Here is a 19,796-nt window from a genome sequence, read left to right on the forward strand (position 1 = left end):
TGAGTACAAAAACATCAGCTCTTAATTGGCATGTAGGCCAAATTTAGTCCTGCCTGCCCGCAGTCATTAGCATATGGCAAACAATACAGACTGCACTGATCTATTTTTCAATACCATAATACTGTTACAAAGTGAGTGCCTTTAAAAAGGATCAGGACCCCACATTCCTATCACATGATAGGCAATATAAGATCCCGTATCTGAGGCATCTTGCAAAAAACGGACAAAACAGATGAAAGGAAAGAGCACCTAAAGGGATCACAGGAGTTTGTGAAGGTGATGGTGTCTGGACCGATAACGCAGCAGGGAATTGTTAAAAATCAGTCTTGTTTATTTTTTATTGTAAAACCTTTTACGTGGCCTTATAAAAAATGCATATGCAGAGCCACCTCCTAAATGTGACCACTAAACCAATATTCTTTTTAACGTAATGGACTTCACTATATATACATAAAAATAAAGTATTGCATAAAGGTCACCAGAAAGAGGTACAAGGCAAGGCTTTGCTCTTTTTTTTTTTTGTGAAAAGTGCTGTCACTTGTTTCTGATACAATGGGTAACATTGCTACAAAATCATGGTGAGAGGTTAATAAAACTCTTCTTGTTTCTTTCCTCCTCTCAGAGGCTTGACATGGCCCTGAGAACTGGCTGGCACAAAGAGCACAGGAGTGGAATGAAACTTAAGGCAGCTTATCTCAGCCCAGTGACATTAGTACTTATCATTAACCCTATATATTGTGCCTGTATTTGATTACTGCACTGGCAGTGCTCTAGCCCACTGCTGATAAGGAAAAAAGCTCAAATGTAATAATACAGTTAATGACAGCTTTCATTGAATTACATGGAAAAATCCTGCAGTTCCCTAAAAGGGGGTGATCTCAAACATTCTTAAAGCAATATGGGATACTCGGAAATGCCTAGAAATTTGGGAACCATGGACTAGATCATAAGTGCTGTCAACTCCTTAAGGAGAAACACTACATTGTACAGAGCATCAGTATCTCCACAGAGCTAGAGTAAAATTTCCACTATTGCAAAGCTGAACCAATATAAGTATTGTCTTACTGTTTCAACCTGCTTTCTCTTGACTTGTGCATGAACTGTAACTTTTTGAAGACAGAAACCTTATTTTTGTTTAATAATAATAATAATAATGATAATAATAAACAATATCAGGTATTTTCTGTGATTAGGAGATGCTGCAAATTCCAATAGTCAGTACCAATTAAAATTTTGCAACACTGTTTCCATTGCTTGGGAAAGTCCAATTTCCAGTGGCTGATCATCTTCCCTTAACACCCCACTGACTACTAAAACCAGAGAATTTTGCTTGAAGCTCAAAACTACCATACTACATTTCTTTCTTCAACCACTTCTGTAGTGTAACTAACTGGAAATTCAATGCATCACTTCTGATTGAAGATAACTGCTCAGACAGCCACTGGTCTGTTGGGTTACTTCCCTGCTGCTTGCTGAGAAGCTCAGTGGGGATATGCTGGGGATGAGAACCGCCAGGCAAAACTCTGAGAGCTTTGGGCATTGAAGATGCTTCTAAGTCCCACTGACTTGAGGGGCTCACTGGCCCACAAGAATGACAAGGAGAGGGAGCAATGGAGTGATGGGAATAAAAGCAATAAAGATATAGAGGGAAGCAATAACAAGAAAGATGAAGGAAAAACTAAAACCGGCAGCTGGGACATGAGTACTTGGTGATAGCTGTGGATTGAGGAGAAAAGAAGTGGATCATGAGCTCAAATGCTCTGGAGGTGCCAAGGCAATACAGAGTAACAGTGAATGAAAAGGCAAGGATGAAAGAAAAAAAAAAAAAAAAAAAAAAAGGAAGAAAAAAAAATCTCAATAAATCCAACTAGAACCACGTAAGAAAGAGAACAAAATGAATGCAGCGCATGTGACATTGAGCCTTTCCTTTTCCAAACCATTCTCACTCATTGCTTTCATTGACTGTGGATCAACTTCTCCTTGAAGTAAAGTGAAGTTGACAGATGCCACAAAATCTTATACTATGAGTAAATACAGTCCCAGCAAGACAGCATTTGCAATAGGCCTCTGTAGAGATCTATAGCAGGGTATTTCATTCATGTAGCCTGCTAGCATTGCCAACAACAAAATTTTATGCAATCCTGTAAAGGTCATTCTATCATTTCTTGACCATCTTGAATCCAGAACAGATAAAGAAAGACAGAGAATTAGCAGCATGAAGCCAGAACAGATGACGAAACTGAAAGAAACAAGGAAGAAGAAAACACTATGTCATGCTGGCTTCTATGCATGAAACAAAGCAATGTAATTACAAGCATTTCCTCATCACCTTTGCAGAATATGCAGAAATCTTCCCTTCAGGTCTCTGCCACCACTGCGTCTGCTTCATTGTTACCCCTTCACTATTTATCTACAGATACTTTTAACTTCTAACATTTGGCAAAGCAATATATTTTTAATCCTATCAAAAAGGCCAACATCCTAAAAAATGAAAGGTTCTAAAGCGTGCAAGAAATCCTTGTCACCCACAATAAGAAGCCTGATACGTATTGATATTGTTGAGTACTGAAAGGTACTAAGTTTGAAACACAATTTAAGTTTGCCTATGCTTCATTTAAGGGAATTGTATATAGAGGTATGATGAGGGCTGGCTGTTCAAACAATACAGACATTAAATTTATTTGGTAACATCTAGCCATTATTTATGCCTTTTTGTTCCTGCCTGCGATGAAATTGCCCAGCAGGACACCAGAAACAACCAAAATGATCCTGTTGTCCGTAACAATTAAATCAACTCAAGTTAGCTGATATAAAGCAGAAATGGCTGCCTGCAAGCCTCTGATGGAATCAAACTTTGCTTCTTTTAATTCCAAAAGCAATGGTCCTTCTTTACTTCTCTTCCTCAACAATTCAAGCCCTAAAGAGTTCAGCGGGGGGAGGAAAAAAAAAAAAATCACAGAACTATGTAGTATGTCTCTAATGATGCTTCCAATAAAATAAACATTAAAACTCCTGTTAGATTTAATGGCAATGTGCCAATATCACTAGGTTTTTCAGCTGTGCTGTTCAGACTTATGTGAGATTTTGGTTTCTGTAATTTCTGTTAAATCACAGCAATGACATTTTTATTTTTTTTTTAACTCATAGAGGTATATAAGCAAAAGGACACTCAGAAATCACCTTTACTAGCAATTCAAGCCACTGACTGTGACTAACAATCAGAGTAGGTAACAATGTTGCAGATGTTCTTAAATCCTATTCATTTGCATTTTGCTTTACTACAATATAGTGTAAAGTAGATAACTATCATTAAAGTTACCCAATCTCTAAAATTATTTACAAGTTTTACAGTTGCAGTTTCATACTTAATATTGCCGAATATGCATCTAAAATCTTCTAGTGACTGCCTGCCAAACAGGAAAGCAGTTGCTTACAAAACACAAGGTTGAAACTTCTTGTCAGCCTTCTGCAATGACCGCTTTGCCCTCAGCTGGTAGAATCCCCTGTAACTGCTTCAATTTGCATGACTCAAAAGGGCAAGTAAGATAACCCTGCTCTTCAGATCTTACTCAGTCTAGCTTCTTGCAAGAGACAAAAGGGTTGGTTTGTTTCCCCCTCCAAACTGGCTGTTTTCCAAGCTGTCTTTGGACTTCTGATCTTATTCCATATCCAGACAGTTCCAGCCCTACCTTTCCATGTGGACGCAACACAGGGAAAGTCTCTTTTCAGTCCTCTGTGACCACAGACTTCCCATTACTGGCATACCCTGTCATTTCCAAAACCTCTCTTACCATGAACTGGACAGAATAGATGTATTTCTCTGTCTTACAGTCTAGTAACTGGAGTAAGAGAAAGGGGAATAAGCTAGTACTGGATAAAGCAGAAATGAATTCAAGCATCCAGTTCCAAGCAGAAAGGATCTCACCTCCAACATTTTATAAAATGAATTCACACACACACACCCCTTCAAAATCTGAAAACCCCAAACCAGTTTGTTTAGATGGAAGTTTAATTAGGGAGTGGAAACTAACTGTACTTAGAGGCCAAGTCCTACAATTCCAACTTAAATCCTCATTTCAGCAGTATTTAAAGAACTCTGGATGGGGAAGGCAGAGATTTAGTTTTGATGGCTGAGGAAAGCAGAAACCAGGCTTGCATATGCAAGATTTGCAGAAGAATAATAAATCAGTAAGGGTAAAATGAAAGTAAAGGATGTTGTTAAATGGTATTTATTCTCGGTTTTCCCTTGGAACACAGGCCCCAGTTCAGGAAAGAATTTAAACACATGCCTGCATGAAATGCAGTGAACCCAATGAACCCAGTGAGCTCAGTGGTTTGCTCACAACCATGAAGTTCTGCACAATGTCTATGGAGCCGCCTGAGCTGCAGTAGTGATATCTACTGTCTGAGAACTGGCTCAAAAAGAAGACATAGGAATTGTTGTCATCAGATCTGGACATTTCTAAAAGCCCAGCTTAGAACTGATACCTATGAATTGGACTCCATTACTGACAGCTTCATTTTGCAGGCACTTTCTATAGAGCTCAGCAGAAGTGCTATCATCACCAGGAACTCGGTACCAGCACTGGTATTAGCAGCAGTAAGAGGAGGTTCAGTCCAGTTGTAGGGTCAAATCCTGACCTACAAGTAATTCAGCGCTAAGCGAAAGCCATGTTTGGCTACACACTTTCCATGCCCTGAGCAAATTTTTCAGGACCTAAGTGAGACTGAAAGCTACGCACTGAGCAAAGCAAGTTAAAAAAAAAAAAAAAAAAAAAGGAAAAAATACAGGTCAGTGAGCAACAGAAGGCCATCAACTAACCAGTCAATTTGCCTATGCCAGCTCATCCCAGTCTCTTCTACATGTGCAGCTTTCTGCTGCTGCCAAAAGGGCAGCTGGAGGATGTGGGGCAGCAGCAACTATTCATAATCCTCCTCCAGGTTTTTCTCTTTGCTTCATCTCTCCATTTCCCCACGTTGCCCTTTCCCTCTCCCTGCAGCAGTAGCTGCGGAGGCAGCTTTTTCCCCCTCTATGGCTCCTCAGCAGGCTGGGAAGTACTGCAGGTGAGCAGGAGCTGCTGCTAGGAGAGAACATTTCTAGCAGGGAGTAGGAGTAGCCTTGTGCAGCTGCAGAAAGGGATTGATACGAGGGAGTGGGTGAGCTGCGTGGCGACTGTACCATATCCCCAGCAGAGAGGGAAAAGAGGAGGCACAGGAGGGAGACAGGCCGGGGGAGAAGGCGAGGAAGCCCCTCCCTGTGCAAAGTGCTTTCCAAAATCTCCCATCTCCTCTTCTCAACCACCCACCCTCACAATTACACGAGTCCCTGCAAAGCCCTGCCGCTCCCTGCTAACTCCCATGCTCACCCCCCAGGCCTAACATATACCTTGCCCAGTGACAGCCTTGTAACACAGAAATCCATCAAATGGGACAGCAATTTCCCTTCCATTTCAACAAATACTCTTCTGATAACAACGCTTTTCAGCAGCTCACAAACTGCAGTTTAGATGAGATGTAAAGCTTTCACAAGCTGCATCCTAGGCCTTTCAACACCATCAGCACAGATGACTTCAGCTGGTAGATGAAAATAAAAATGAAAATACGCAAGTCACACTCTGTTAGCCCAACAACAACCTTCAACAGTGTAAGGAGCAAGCAGAGGTTCACATGCTGGCTGACCTGTGACAAAATATCACCACTCTGCTCTCTGCCTCCCAGCTATAGCATATCAAGTACTGACAAAAATGAGGTGCCGCTTCAGCAAAAGAAAAGACGGAAGGCTATTAAGCAAACAAACAACCCCCCCAAACACACTCTTATAAGCCCTTAACCAGTCTTCCCAGTTAATTCAGACAGGAGGAGCTGGAAGGAGATGGTTTATTTCCCAAGTAAATGGACAGCTCACAGGACTGAGGACTCAAGCGTGTTTTAATCCTTCCCCTGCTACTGCCCTCCTTCTCGATTCCTGAAACAGAAGAAAAAATACTGACATTTTTCTAAGGTGCTTTTGGATTTTCTAATGCATGGCATGCTTGTTACTGTTATTGCCAGCCATTTCAAAGGCAGGAGCTGTCGTCTATATTTTGCCTTGCATCTGCTCCTTACGTCAAACACCTCTGATGAGAGGTCAGCACCACCACATTCAGCGCTGCATTCTCCTGGGTGCCTAACCTTAAGGGCTGCAGCTTGGAGACCCGGGACACAGTATCTCCAACAGGAAAATTTCATCAATGGTATGCTGTAAGCATGATGCAAAAACACGTACCTCAACAGCTCAATGAGTATGTAAAGCTGTGCATTTTCCCCATTTCATTTCCCCTAACTCGTCATCAAATTGTTATTGAGATGTAAAATTAATTCATAATAAACTTGCTGTATGCAAGTGGCACAGCTGCATGACTAACTTCACATTAATAAAATGGAAATATGAAAGAATGTTTTTTAAAGTATGTTTGAAAAGATCTTAAGAATCAGCACTGAAAGAAAACAAAACTAGAATGGCAGACATTTAAGACTGGCAAAGAAAATATCACTGAAATCTGTGTTTTAATTCTTTCCTAACAGCATTAGGGATTTCTTTAAGACAGCAGAAAACTAAACTTGTTTCATTAACCTAAATATAGCTGTAAAATATTTTCAGTGGAAATAAAGGCTTTTCTTGATAAATGTTGTGATGTTCCGACTGATTCAGTAAGTTCTGCTACTCAGCCTACAGAAGAATTTCTTAGGACGACTCAATAGGTTTTCTCGTGCACAGTCAGGCTAATGGCTAAGACCCTTAGATGGAGTCCTTGGCATTGGTCCAGTTACACTGATTTCATCTATCGTCAACTCTGAAAAGTGGACATGAACTCAGAACCCATATTACCAATCATCCAAACACATAAACATCAATCGTTCTAATTCACAAAAGTATAACCACAAGGCTAAATGTTAAAGGAATTTTCCTTCCCGATTTAAATTCTACTGATAAAAGCGTAGCTCTATTACCAACTCAGCTGCAACATTTACATACACCATATGTAAGAAAACCAGATAAAGACATGCTTCATTATTATGTGAATCACCAAACTAAAAAGATATAGCTAAAGCTTGCAAGTTAAGCTAGGCTTCTTTTTCAGTGAGAACTTTCAGGTTGCTTATCATTCTGCATTTCTTATTTACCAAAATGTAAGTTCACCAACATCCTCTTGAAAATGCCTTGTGCCATTCTGTATAATGTGTCATTGGCTTACAGAAGAATCTGTAATCCAAAGCTCTCTTTAAAACTGCAGTGTAGCCATTACTAAAAAATCTGCAAAACTGACACTTTGACTGTGCTATGTCTGTATTGATGCACCACTGGAAAAGCAGCCATCTTTTTAATTGTCACTATACCTTTTTTAGAAACCAAAACATTTTATTATTATTATTATTATTGTTCTTCCTTTAAAAAAAAAAAAAAAAAATCCCTGTATTTTGTTTAAAAGCTTCCATCTGGTAAAATATGAACAACTGTGTTAGGCCAGAACTTCCATCTTTCTGCATATATATGTTCAGGGAGTACACATACCGTAAGGTTAAAAATCATTTTTGCAACTGCTGAATACTCTGCAGACAAAAGAAACCAGAATTTTGCACATTTATCTTACTCGTCCTAACACAATAGACGCTATCATGATTTCAAGCTTTGTACTTGTTTATCATTAGTGTTTCCACTGTAACCATGGCATCAGTATATAGCACAGGCTTAACAGTGAGAAAAATACCCAATATTTTCCTAAAAAACTCATCTCTTAGAAAACATATGGGGATGTGCACAATGGTAAATAATAATCAAAGTAGGTAAGCTGGCTAAAGAGAGGAATAGTTTCATTTTAGGGGGAAAAAAAAGAACCAAAACATTATTTCTCTGCAAGCCCTTTTTTCATTTTGGACTTCTGACAAGAACCTAGAAATATGTTACGGGATAAGTCACATAACCTTGAGCCTGGTGCAGATATTATAAAACAAATACTGAATTTTCCTTCCAAAAATGCATGCAGTATTATACAATACTGAATGCATTAAAGCTATTAATATATTGACAAGAGCTGTTCTCAGCATACGAGCTTTTTCTCAAAGTTATTTAAATAGTGACAGTCCAATCCTGAAAGAACTGTTGCATCATTCTGAAGGTAAAAAGGGGCAGCAATGCAACTACATTGAATATACTCAACAAGTACATGGTTCCCCATTCCAACTTTTTGGACTCCTTTAAGGGACGCCCTAAGAATGGCATAAAAATGCTTTATAGTCTCCAGAAGTGTTTCTTAGGTTGCAATTGATATTTTAGGCAAGGAGGAATGAGCTCCTGTGATAGCTGCTTTTAATTTGCTTGCTATAAAGTTGAGGAAGAGTACTAGAAAAATATCTAGCTTAAATGCCAAGAGTGAAATGAAGGAATTAGCCCTCTTATTAAACAGAACAAACTGACTGTGATGTGTCCAGTCTTAGTCTTATGTTGGTTTAGGCCATGTGCATTTTCCTCATCCTGTGAAAGCCATTCAACTACTTCATTTCAGAGAAGACTTCTTCTTTTTTTTTTTTTTTTTTTGAAAGTGTTCATACAGACTCTAGACACTGATGAAGATACCAATAAATCTATGTGCTTCACTATACACTCCACAGAGATGCTATGGCCACAGGCCTTGATTTAACTCAGTGAAATCAGATGAAAAAAACAATGTGATTTTGTAAACGCCAGTTCTCTGAGGGTCCCTACCTATTAGCAATACAATAAACACAGTATTACAACAACAATGACGTATTCAGTAAATTTGAAGATTTGGGAAAATGTAAAGAACAATCCCATACACGCCTGCCCCCCAACTCCAACTGTGATCGGGTGGTGTTCTCTGTGCATTATATGCACTGCACAAACACAGTCCACACTATGGAGACTTACAGCACACACAAGCAAGAAGTAAATGATGCTTCAGAAACCGTATTACAATGAGCTAACCAATTAGGACCCAAAGCCATCTACTCAACTCTGTCACATCAACAGACAACAACTGTAGTCACTCCCTTGTCTCCTCCCACCCAGTAAATGCTGGACAGCAATGAATCCTGGTGCAATAAAATATAGCATTTATCTGATTCAGCTATGTAGTTCCTCCCAGACGGTGTTTACAGAGGGCCTCAATCTGTTAAATTCCACTATTTATCTAGGGAACAAGTTTGGACGTTTAAGTTCACCTTAAAAATCACAGTCAGGAGGTACCCTCACACACCAGCCCACCAAAAATCAAACTTGTCATCTGTAACCTGCAAGGTCCTTCCAGATCTGGCAACAAACTCTGAACACGTACCATACACAGAAAGCACATACGTAATTATTCCTTCACTAAAAATCTGTGATGACATCCTCATCCCATTGGCCTCAAAGATGAAGTACCCACTGTTTACAGAAGGATCACTACTTGATTATCATTCAATCCAGGTAAAAGACATCTGCAATACTGCTGCATTTGTCTTTTCCTGATTTGGCATTTTTTTCGTTGCTTATCGCCCAGTTTTACAATCCAAGCTTACTAACATGTAGCTTGTATTGAGCATCAGAATAATCTAGATCTTAATTGTCACAATGTAACATACATAGAAGAAGTGGGCAATATTTTAAAGTTGTAAACATTTAAGTTGTAACAGTAAAGTTATTCAGCTCTTAATCAGCATAAATAGAGCACAATTCTTTCACGCCTTTCCATTGTTCTGGTATCTCTTTCTAGCACTGCTTTAAGTAAAGAAGCTCCAAAGGATACATGAAACTCTGAGCTGTTAACTCTTGCTGTTTTCACTTTGGTCCTGGGTTCTTTGTTTGCCAACAAAACGTTCCCCTGCCTAGTATCTTTGACCATAACAAATAAACAAGAAAAGATGAGCATAAACGTTTCAGACGGCTGGTCAAGCAGGGCACATTTAAAAATCAGAAGACAGCTAACATCATTCTATTGCACGTCTCATATAAAGAATATACCATTTAACTGTTTAACTGCAGAAATGTGCATATTCATGTTTCTCGTGCTTCTTTTTGTTTTATTTTCCAGTGTTAAATCACTGTACCTGAGGCTGTCAGACCAAGGATTTTCCAGCTTTTTTTGCACCCCCACCGGGGCACCTTAGCCTCTGGGTCTTTAAGATGCAGCAGAAGCTGTTAAACACATTGTGCATGCAGGCAGCAGAATTTGCCTGGTTGGGGCCAAAATCCACCAGAACCCTTTTATCAATTTCAGGCATTTGAAGAAGCACTGCATTAGGTCTATGCACAAAGGTCCAGACCATCTAGGGGAAGAACGAGCATCAGCATCGATGCAGTCAGCTTTCAAGTGATACGAGGACCCCAAAGCATCTCAGATCAGAGGTCAGACCTGCATTTTAAAGGCTTGTCATGACCTCGTCACAGCTTCATCAGTTCACACCAAAGCGAAGAACTCAGTCTAAGAGCTGGCTCTGGTTTTTGCAGTGATGCTCTGTATGGATGTATCTGGCCGGCGGGTTTCACACACAATAAGACAACAGGACTTGTGTTTATGTAACATAATTTCAGAACCTGAAGTGGTAATTACACATCTCTTACTTAGATGCACCCTATTTTTCTTTCTTCCCGTGTCTGTGGACCACATGCATTAGACACACAGTAACCATGACTATCTCAGTATAACAAAGCATGGAAATAATGAAAAGCCTCCAGAGCTATTACATGCCCTTGGCAACCTAGCTCTGCAATACAGATGTTGCACCCAGAGTGGTGCCACTGCACATCATGTGCACACGTCCGTACCTGCGGCGCGAACACTCACCCAGTCCTCAAAGTGGCGGCTCCCGTTCTGCAGCAAGTCCTCAAACTGGATAGTGCAGTTAGCTACAAAATCGTCGTACCCGATGGGGGCATCGTGGAAAACAGCCATCTCTATCTTCCTGCCGTTGCAAACGTCGGTGACAAATTCGTCGTTCCAAGCGGGACTGTTGGTCTTCTGCTTGGTGGAGGTCTGCCCGATCCTGGAGTCGTCCACATTGAGGGCTATGTAAGGGTCCAGCAGAAAGGTCTGTGGCCTGGGACCCACCGCATGCCTCAGCGACCACGCCGTGGGTTTCAGATTCACCGCCTCGCAGATCTTGATTTTCAGCAAGCCATTGAAAACCACCATGGCTGGACGGCTGCACTTTTCCTGGGATCAAGCACTCGCACAACGCGCTCGCACAGAGAGGGAGGGAAGGAGGGAGGGAGGGAGGGAGGGAAGGAGGGAAGGAGGGAGGGGGAGAAGGAGGGAGGCAGGGAAGGAGGTCTCGCCAATAAATAGGGGGGCAGGTCTGAGGGGGGGAGCGGGACGCAGCGCGGCTCCGACCCTCGCCGTGCCGCTACCTCTGGTTATTTAGCCTTTGCTCTTGCGACACCCAGTGAATGCATTTATTTTCTCGCCCGTGTTTCTAACGGAAAACAAGGGAGGGGGGCCGCAGGGGAGGGGGAGGCGCCGGCGGCTGCACAAACCCCCCGAAAAGCCGGGCAGGGCAGAGCCGGGGGGCGAGCGAAAGCCTCCTCCCTCCTCCTAGACCATAATCCCGGCTCGGGCCGTGCGAGGGAGGCAGCGCCGCGACCCGAGGCTCCCGCACACGCCAGCCCTGCCCCGGGGCAGCCCCGCAGCGCTCCGCACACACGCACACACGCACACACACACAGACACACACAGAGACACCCGCACGAGTCACCGGCCGCCCCCCCAGCCCTGCCTACGGCTCAGCCTCCGCTCAGCAGCAGCAGCAGCAGCAGCAGCCATCCACCCGGGGACCTTCCATCCGCGCCGCAGCCCGCAGCAGCAGCAGCAGCGGCAGCAGCAGCGGCAGCAGCAGCAGCCCCCGCGCCTCCTCCTCCTCCTCGTCCTCCGCCAAGGCCGGGGACCCAGCGCGGCCACCCCCGCGCATGGGGCGCGGAGAGGAGCGGAGCGGGGCTCGGCGGGCTCCGGCTGGGCGGCCGCCGCCCTGGCGATGGGCAGAGCCGCCGCCTCCTTCCCTCCCTCCCTCCCTCCGTCCTTCCCTCCCCGCCTCCCGCCGCCGCTCCGCCGCTCGCTCCCGTGCAGGAAATGCGCAAAAGACGTCAGTGTGCGAGCGGAGTGTGTGTGTGCGAGTGTGTGTGTGTGTGTGTGAGTGTGTGTGTGTGAGTGTGAGCGTGCCAGCGGCTGGGCGCCCAAAGTTTGGCTGGCTGGGGTGGAGGGGGAGCAGCGCAGCCCTCGGGGGGCCCCCGGCTGCGCCCGCCTTTCCTCAGCCCTTGTCTTCCTCCGGGCTGGCCTCCGCGCACTTTTTTTTTTTTTTTTTTTTTTTATTATTATCATTTATTATCGTTTACAGCTTTGTTACGGTCGCCGCTGTCGTTGTACTTCCTTCCCTCGTCCCCCTCACGGGATAAAAGTGGCGTAGGAAGGAAAAAAAAAAACACACACACACACACACAAACCATCCCCGACCGCCTTCCTCCCGAGCCCCTCAGGTTTTATTCAAGCACCCGACCGCCCCTCTCCTCCTCCTCCTCCTCCTCCTTCCTCCCCGCCTCGCTGCTCCCCGCGGGTTTTCCGCCCGCCCCCGGCCGGGCCCTGCCTCCCCTCTCCCTCACAGCGCCGCCCTCCGGCGGCCTCCCCGCCGCGCCCCGGCCCCGACCCCCGCCGCTCCGGCCCCTCACGGCCCCGCTTCCTCAGCGGGGCCCGGCGGCAGGCAGCGGCTCCCCCGCCGGGGAAGCGGCCTCACACCGCCCGGGGACGAGGCCGGGAGGCGCCGTCGGGAGGTGGCGGCACGGCCCGGCCCGGCCCGGCCCGGCCCGGCGGGGCTGCGGGTCACCTGCCTTCCCCCCGCCCCGGCGCTTCCCCCGCAGGAATCGTCGCTGCTGGGTGTGGGAGATGCTGAAAGGAGCCCCGGGGGGGGGGTCTTGTAAAAGGGTGTATGTGCCTCGTTATCGAGCTTATCGCGTAAGATTTCAGTCATGTTCATCGCCATGGTGCTGACAACTGCAGGGAATAACCAGGAAACTACAGCTCTCCCCTCCCCTGCACAAACGTGCATAGACGTGGGCTCCAGTTGGTTTCCTCTAGTGAAAAAAATATCGCTGCCTTGTTTATTTTTAGTTGCTGATCTTGCCAGCTTTTTTTGTGAGAAAGTCATCAGGATGGACTTAGCCCTCGCACGGTCTTTGAATTCACTTTCATATCAGAATTAAAATCCAGGGCCAGCTCTGCTATGCAAGGGGTGCATCGGCAGTTCAGGCGAGGTGAGAAGAAGCAGCCTGCTGCCAGGATGCGCTCAGGTGAGGACACAAAGGGTTAGCACCGAGTCCTGGGTCTGGACCTGGCATTCCTGAGCGGAGAGCAAAGATGAAGTAATTACGGATTTCTGCAAGTAATGGCTCAGGAGGCAGGCGTTATATTTGGAGCTGAAGAAATAGCTCCTGTATCTGTGCTTCCACAGTAGTTTCCAGGTAGAAGATACGGTACTAATGAAGCCTAAGGGTCATGAGAGCATTCACGTTAATGGAAGAAAGCCTTTTTGTGCCTATTGCCACTTAATCTACTAGTAAAAGCAGAAGTACAGGAAAATCTCCATGTTCATTATCATCTTGACAATCCCCGAGTACAATCGTTTGATACAAAGCTGTGATACGGAGCCAATTACAGGAACTGTCTTCCTTCACAATTCAGCCTTTCCTGGGCTCACAGCAGCTGTGGTTCATCTATCACGTTACTGCTCTAAAGGATTGTATCCACAGGTCCCCCAGAAATACAAGAATCACCCACTCCTTCCCTCCCCCATTCACAACCTGGCATATATCTACTATATATTGAGCTATATGCTCTTAATCTTAATGTGTGAGGAACAACACACACTGTAATTAAATATTTCCTCTGGATGTGTTTGTGTTGGTTCTGAATAATGGCAATCTAAACAATGTGCTCGGTTTTCTTAGCTATTGGAAAATAAAGAAGCTGAACTGATACACTGTTTATTTTTTTTCTGTTTATTTTTAAAAGACCTACAACTATATATATTTTGAATGCCCAAGGTAAGATTTAGGTAAACACAGTCTCCATGGTGAGTTTAATAACCTAACATCTCCGTAAGATCACACATGCATATTGCAAGTCTGAATAAATCAGACTATTAATACAATATACAAAGTAATATTAATAAATCTTATATTTGTTTAATTACATCTATAATCTACTGCATACACAACTAGGCCCTACTGTTTAATTTAACCCATCTACTCTTTTCCATGCACTGAAACAACCTAAGGTTTGATTTCACATGACATTTTTTGTAAGACTGCCTGCATGAATATGGATTTGCAAACTCACTTAGGATCATACCATTCCATCCTTACACTGGCTAGGAAAATACGTGTACCTTACACCGTTTTAATTTTTAAATGTACATAGGTATATATTAAAAAAAAAAAAAAAAAAAAAAAACAAACAAATTTGAGAAAACTTCTATATGTTGTGCAAACTTTTACACTAAGAAGTTATTAATTCACCAAAAGTACTGAGAACAATATTTTTAAAATCCAGTAATTCAGGTACAGTGAACAAAGTTACGATACTTCCTGCAAAGGTCATAAGAAAAATTGGCCCAGCGGTCTCAAAAATTCTAAGTAACAGACAACAAAGATATTCCAACTGCAGGTAATGTTTTCCACTTGAAAGATTTTTTCAGTATTTGTTACTTGGTTTTATTTTCTGTCCTCTTGTGGGTTCAAAGGAATTTGGTTCTTCAAGAAGTGAAGAACAAATGCTATTCCTTCTACTTATCACAGGAGGGTAAGGACAACAAGGTAAAGCATGTGCAATATTCTATTGCAAAGGCTACGGCAGAGTGGTAAACTATGCATTGTAGTTTATTCATACTTTTGGTAATCTTCATAGCTGTTGCCGCATTTTTTATTTATTTATTTGTTTTTGTTAAGGATCTAGAAGCCGGCTACAGGGCACCTACACTCAGGACCAGTTAAGGAAATCCATCTGCTTCCCAGAAGTAACATTTGGCTCTGCTCAGCACTCTCTGCTTGTGAGATCAAAATGCACCTAGATTTATGTCAGGCCTGCTCACAGCCTACACGGCTCACCAGCAGCACTGACTGCAGGTTTGTGTTTTGATTTTTTGTTAATGTCATTCCAGTCCAGGCAAATACTTGACAGGCAACTGTTTTTTCAGGATGTGTTGCCAAGTTGTAAGAAAAAGACCCTGAAGAAATGGTAAAAGCAGTTTGTTATGCATCAGTACCTAATACCATTCTTAATTTAGGAAAGACTTGTAGCAGATAGCAAGGCTGGAAACAACAGCATGCGGTCAGCTACAAACATCCTTTTTCAATATCTGCTTTTACTCCTTCAAACCCGTCAGTCTCTGCCTTCTCTGTTTCATTTACAGGGGCAGTGAAATGGAGGGAACGAGTAAACTGTAGGCAGCTTGTTACCTTGAGTCAGCCCCTGACCTTTCCATGGCCTACGAATCCTACAGAGCTCTGTAGAGAAACAGCACTATCTGGTGGAGGGAGTCTGTAAAGTCCTGTCAGGAATGGGCTGTACACAGAGCCACTATTGCAAATGCTTCGATGGTGTTCTTGCCCAAAGTTGATAAATAGTTCTGTGGTTTCAAGAGGATTCTTTTTTCTACAGTCCAAAATTGAAGAGGAATATATCTCGCTTAGTCTTTATGAAACTGATGCTTATTTCAGTTTCTAGTGCTTTCATGAAGAACTTTTTCACCCTTTGAGAAATGTCAGTGTATTTTCTGAACTTTCCAAGTACAGCAATATGAAAGAATGAGAGGAGATTTTGTTTTCTTTTAACGCTAAAAGGAGCGTCATTTCTTAAAGTTGTACTAAATAGTTGCAAGCAGAATAAAATCAGGCTTACATGCAAGGAAAGATTTTCAAAAACATATTTATATCAAAAATGAAACAAAAGACAGAACTGAAGTTATAAACCTGGTGAAATTTTGTCTCTGAATCCACAGTAAACACATTCAGAGCATCATGTATGTGAAGATGTGTATTAGTATTACTATGTCCACTGAATTACTCTGAATTTAATGGATATACTTACGCAAGTGAAATAGTTGAGTGTTAGTGGGATTAGTCCCTTCATGGAAAGAAATCACTCCAATCAAAGTCTGCTGGCAAATGCTGAATATCGTTAAAAGTCAAATGATTATTTAGATACCTATTTTTTGTCATGCAGTTATGGAAAAAGGCATCCTCCAGAGCATTTTTGCTCTTGTCATGCTGCAGATAATCTTTAGGGTATACCAACAACTAATTCGCCTTTTCTAAAGATGAAGAAAAGATCCAATCTCACTGAGCTTGGTTCAGCTTCCAGCTCCATTCCAACCTCTTTCCTTGTGTCCAGCCAATTTCCTGATAATTTATTCTTCACTTGCAAAGCATGTACCTGAGGAAGTTACTTAAGGCACTCCTAGTGCTCTCTGTGAAATGTCTTAGCAAAAGAGAGCTTTTCAGCATGTGATTAATGCTCTCCAACTCTCTCTAGTTTAATTATACTTTTGGTACTTTTCCCAACCACTTTTAAAAGAACATACTAAACTCTGCCTCAATTTCTTAGCTTTAATTGGGAATACATGTAAGTCTTTCAAAATATATCTGCATTGCGACTGATACAGGATTGTGGGATTTGCAGTGTTAAGTTACCTAGTTCTGGCAGACATAGTGACTTCAGCACAGTGGCTACCAGTCAGCCTGAATTTAGGTATGTACCTGGTTTGCTAGCCAAGACTGAAACCTATGATATCACACCCTTCTAGCAGTTCTTATCTGAGCTAGATAGATTAGAGCCAGCTTGGGCATATCTGCATGTGTTACAAAAACATACCTCCAGTTGCAGAACATATGCTTAGGTCACATCTAGACTAGAGACTCCTGGCTCACCTCATCGGGGCTGTAGAGCAGTTCAATCCTAAACAAACACAGCTATGCCAAGGACTCTCACCATTATGATTTTATTATATATATACTTTTCTTTCTTTCTTTCTTTCTTTCTTTCTTTCTTTCTTTCTTTCTTTCTTTCTTTCTTTCTTTCTTTTTTTTAATGGTGATTTTATTATACTTGTATAAAAAGCTTTAGCACTCTAACAGCTCTCTGGTAAAATGCAGTGGTATTTCAGTATTGGAAATGTAGCCCAAATATATAAATAGGCTCCCACTTGGTCTAGTACATATATCTTTTCAGCCTTCACATACATAGCTTTCCTTGTTGGCAGCATTCACTGTGGGCTTGCAGTTCACAGGATTGTTGCTATTCTAGACATGGAGTTGATGTAGAAACTTGTGAAGGGTAAAACCCAGATGTGATTTCTTCTTAGTTTATCATCTCGAGAATTTACAGCAGGTTTCTTGAACAGGGAAAGCTGCAGGATACAAGTGCTCTGACATTGCTCTGGACTATAATAGGAACTTGTTGATATTCAGACACAGTAGGATTGTCTTTGCTTGGAATAACTTTGGGACAGAGGGACAAGGAGTTGCACCACCTTGCAGAGAATTCTAGAAAGGATCAGGATGTGAGAGAGACCCTCTTGTCTTAAATCAGCCCCTCTAAATGTATCAGGTGAGCCTTGGATGAAGTGTTTTTCTAAAGGTACAGCTCATTCTCTGCACCAGGGCCAGAAGAGGAAAGCAACATGAACTTCAGCCTTATCTGTTCAGGCAACTTTTCCTGTTGCTTTCTTGAGCAGCACACAGAAAAAGAAAAAAGAAAAGAGGGGGAAAAAAGGAAAAAAGAAAGAAAAATAAAACAGAAAAATCTAGCATATATGCTGCTTGAAGGAATATTTCTGTGTCATAAAAACAAATGAACAAACAAGTGAAAACCACCACCAAAGTAAGTAGGGAAAAAAATGGGGTCTTTTCATTCCTTTCCTCTCTGCCAGCTAGGCAATTTCAGGTGAGGAGGAGCATGGCCTGTAGCTAAATGCAATCACTCTCGTGATAGGAAAGTTAGTCCTCAGGTCACATCACGTGTGACAGCCTCCCAACACAAGTCTAGACACAAGCTGTGTTTTGGGATTGGTTGTCATTTATCCATATCCTTGTTGGTTTCTGCTCTTTTTATTTCTATCTGTAGAGTACTACAGTTCCTACTGGAAACTGTTCCACATTTGAGGTAGACTTCACAAAAACAAAACTCTCTGAGTGAATTTGAGTATTTTTGCCTCCAGGAAATGCAATTTTCTCTCTGATTTTCTCATACAGTACATGAGTGCAAACTAGAAAACATACTTTAGGATAGAGAAGAACAGGCTGAAAGGCCTATTGTTCTGCTAAAGTAGATAAAGACAGCAGCTCATACAAAACTAGATGCAGGTGTTCCATCTGCCTTGTAAAATGTTAATATGTTTGAGTTATGTTTGTGGGCAGACTATCTAATGCCAAGAACACAAATGTTGTACTGAAAAAGCACCATTAACTGCAATGGGGAAACAATAGATTTACAGTGATGTAATCAAGATCAGAATCTGGAATGAATGGTCTGCACTGGAAGTTCTGCAAGTTTTAACTTTGGTACTTCTAGAGGTCTGCTAGGGCATTTGCTCTGTAGTCAAAGGAAACAGTCATTTAAAGATTATTTTGAACTAATATTCAGTGTGAGCACACCAGAAGAAATTTCAAAAATAAGGGAAACTGAGTCAGAGCAACTTGATATTTGCTCTTGATTTGGCCCGTACACAATATAGTAAGGTCCCTGAGAACAGTGGCAGGGTATATGGACTTTACTGAAGCATTGCTGAGATTCATCCTGCTATCCCCCAGAACCCTGTACAGGGTTTGGAGTCTCTGTCACTATTATGCGTGACACTCCAAGGCAAACTTACTTCACTGTTGATAAGTTGTAGCTGACTAATAAGTGTGCCCAAGCTATAACTACCATTACCAGCTTTTTTTTTTTTTTTTTTAATCCTATGACTTTAAATTATGCAACAGTTTAGTAATAGCAATATTACTATACAATAGCAAGTAAAAGCAAGAACTTGCTTTTCAAAATTAGGTACTATTACCACAGAGAAGAGGACTGAGAAAGAGAATGATTAAAGGGCTACATATTGGAAGTGCCTCTGAATTTTGAGTGCTTTAATTGTGAAATATCTGATGAGATATATTAGGTTTCTGAAGTAAAGTGGATAGTTTGAGCATTTAGTCCTAATTACCTGCTTAAAATCACATGTGAAGTCATTAACAGTCATTAATAAAATCCGTATCTCACAATTCCCACAGCCTTCCTCCAGCTTTTTCCCACGGTAGTACTCAAGAATTCACACTTTTTAAATTGATAATGCAAGGCATAATAAAGAAGTGATGTAATGATTTACATTATTTGGAGTATTGCCATTCAGGACATTCAGGACGTGCTGTGCTTTGTTTTCTGCCTTCCATCATTAACCAGTTACGATGCTGGCCAAAGCCTCCAAAGACCCGAACATATGTGTGTAACACTATACAACCTAGATGTCAGCATTCAGGACTCTTCAGGAGACTTATTTCTGCACCTGTCTTTGGAGAACTGAAAAGTATCTAGCTACACAATTCCATAATATTGATTACTTTTAAGTGTTTAAAACCAAGCTTAATTTCCTAGTATAGGTGACAGTTCTTTTAAGACATGGACAGTCCAGCAATGGTTATTGCTCTGACATACTGTTCATTACGGATGGAAGAAGTCGATGCTGGGAGAAAATGTTAAGGTGTGGACTGACAGAAAGATCTTTTCCCACATGCTGATGCC

The 19,796-nt window shown here is 42.2% G+C and overlaps 1 protein-coding gene across 1 annotated transcript in view; it reads right to left on the reverse strand.

Annotated features, from left to right (window-relative positions):
• Positions 1-12,038, reverse strand: part of PRKCE (protein kinase C epsilon) — a 296,885-nt gene extending 284,847 nt beyond the window's left edge. Inside the window, exon 1 of the mRNA XM_082756305.1 lies at positions 10,821-12,038. Within this exon, the coding sequence (XP_082612431.1) occupies positions 10,821-11,168 (348 nt within the window). The 5' untranslated portion in view covers positions 11,169-12,038. The remainder of the gene's footprint in view (positions 1-10,820) is intronic.
• Positions 12,039-19,796: the final 7,758 nt, after the last annotated feature.

Source organism: Aythya marila (assembly GCF_965140915.1).
Source record: "Aythya marila genome assembly, chromosome: 3".
Taxonomy (NCBI): Eukaryota; Metazoa; Chordata; class Aves; order Anseriformes; family Anatidae; genus Aythya; species Aythya marila.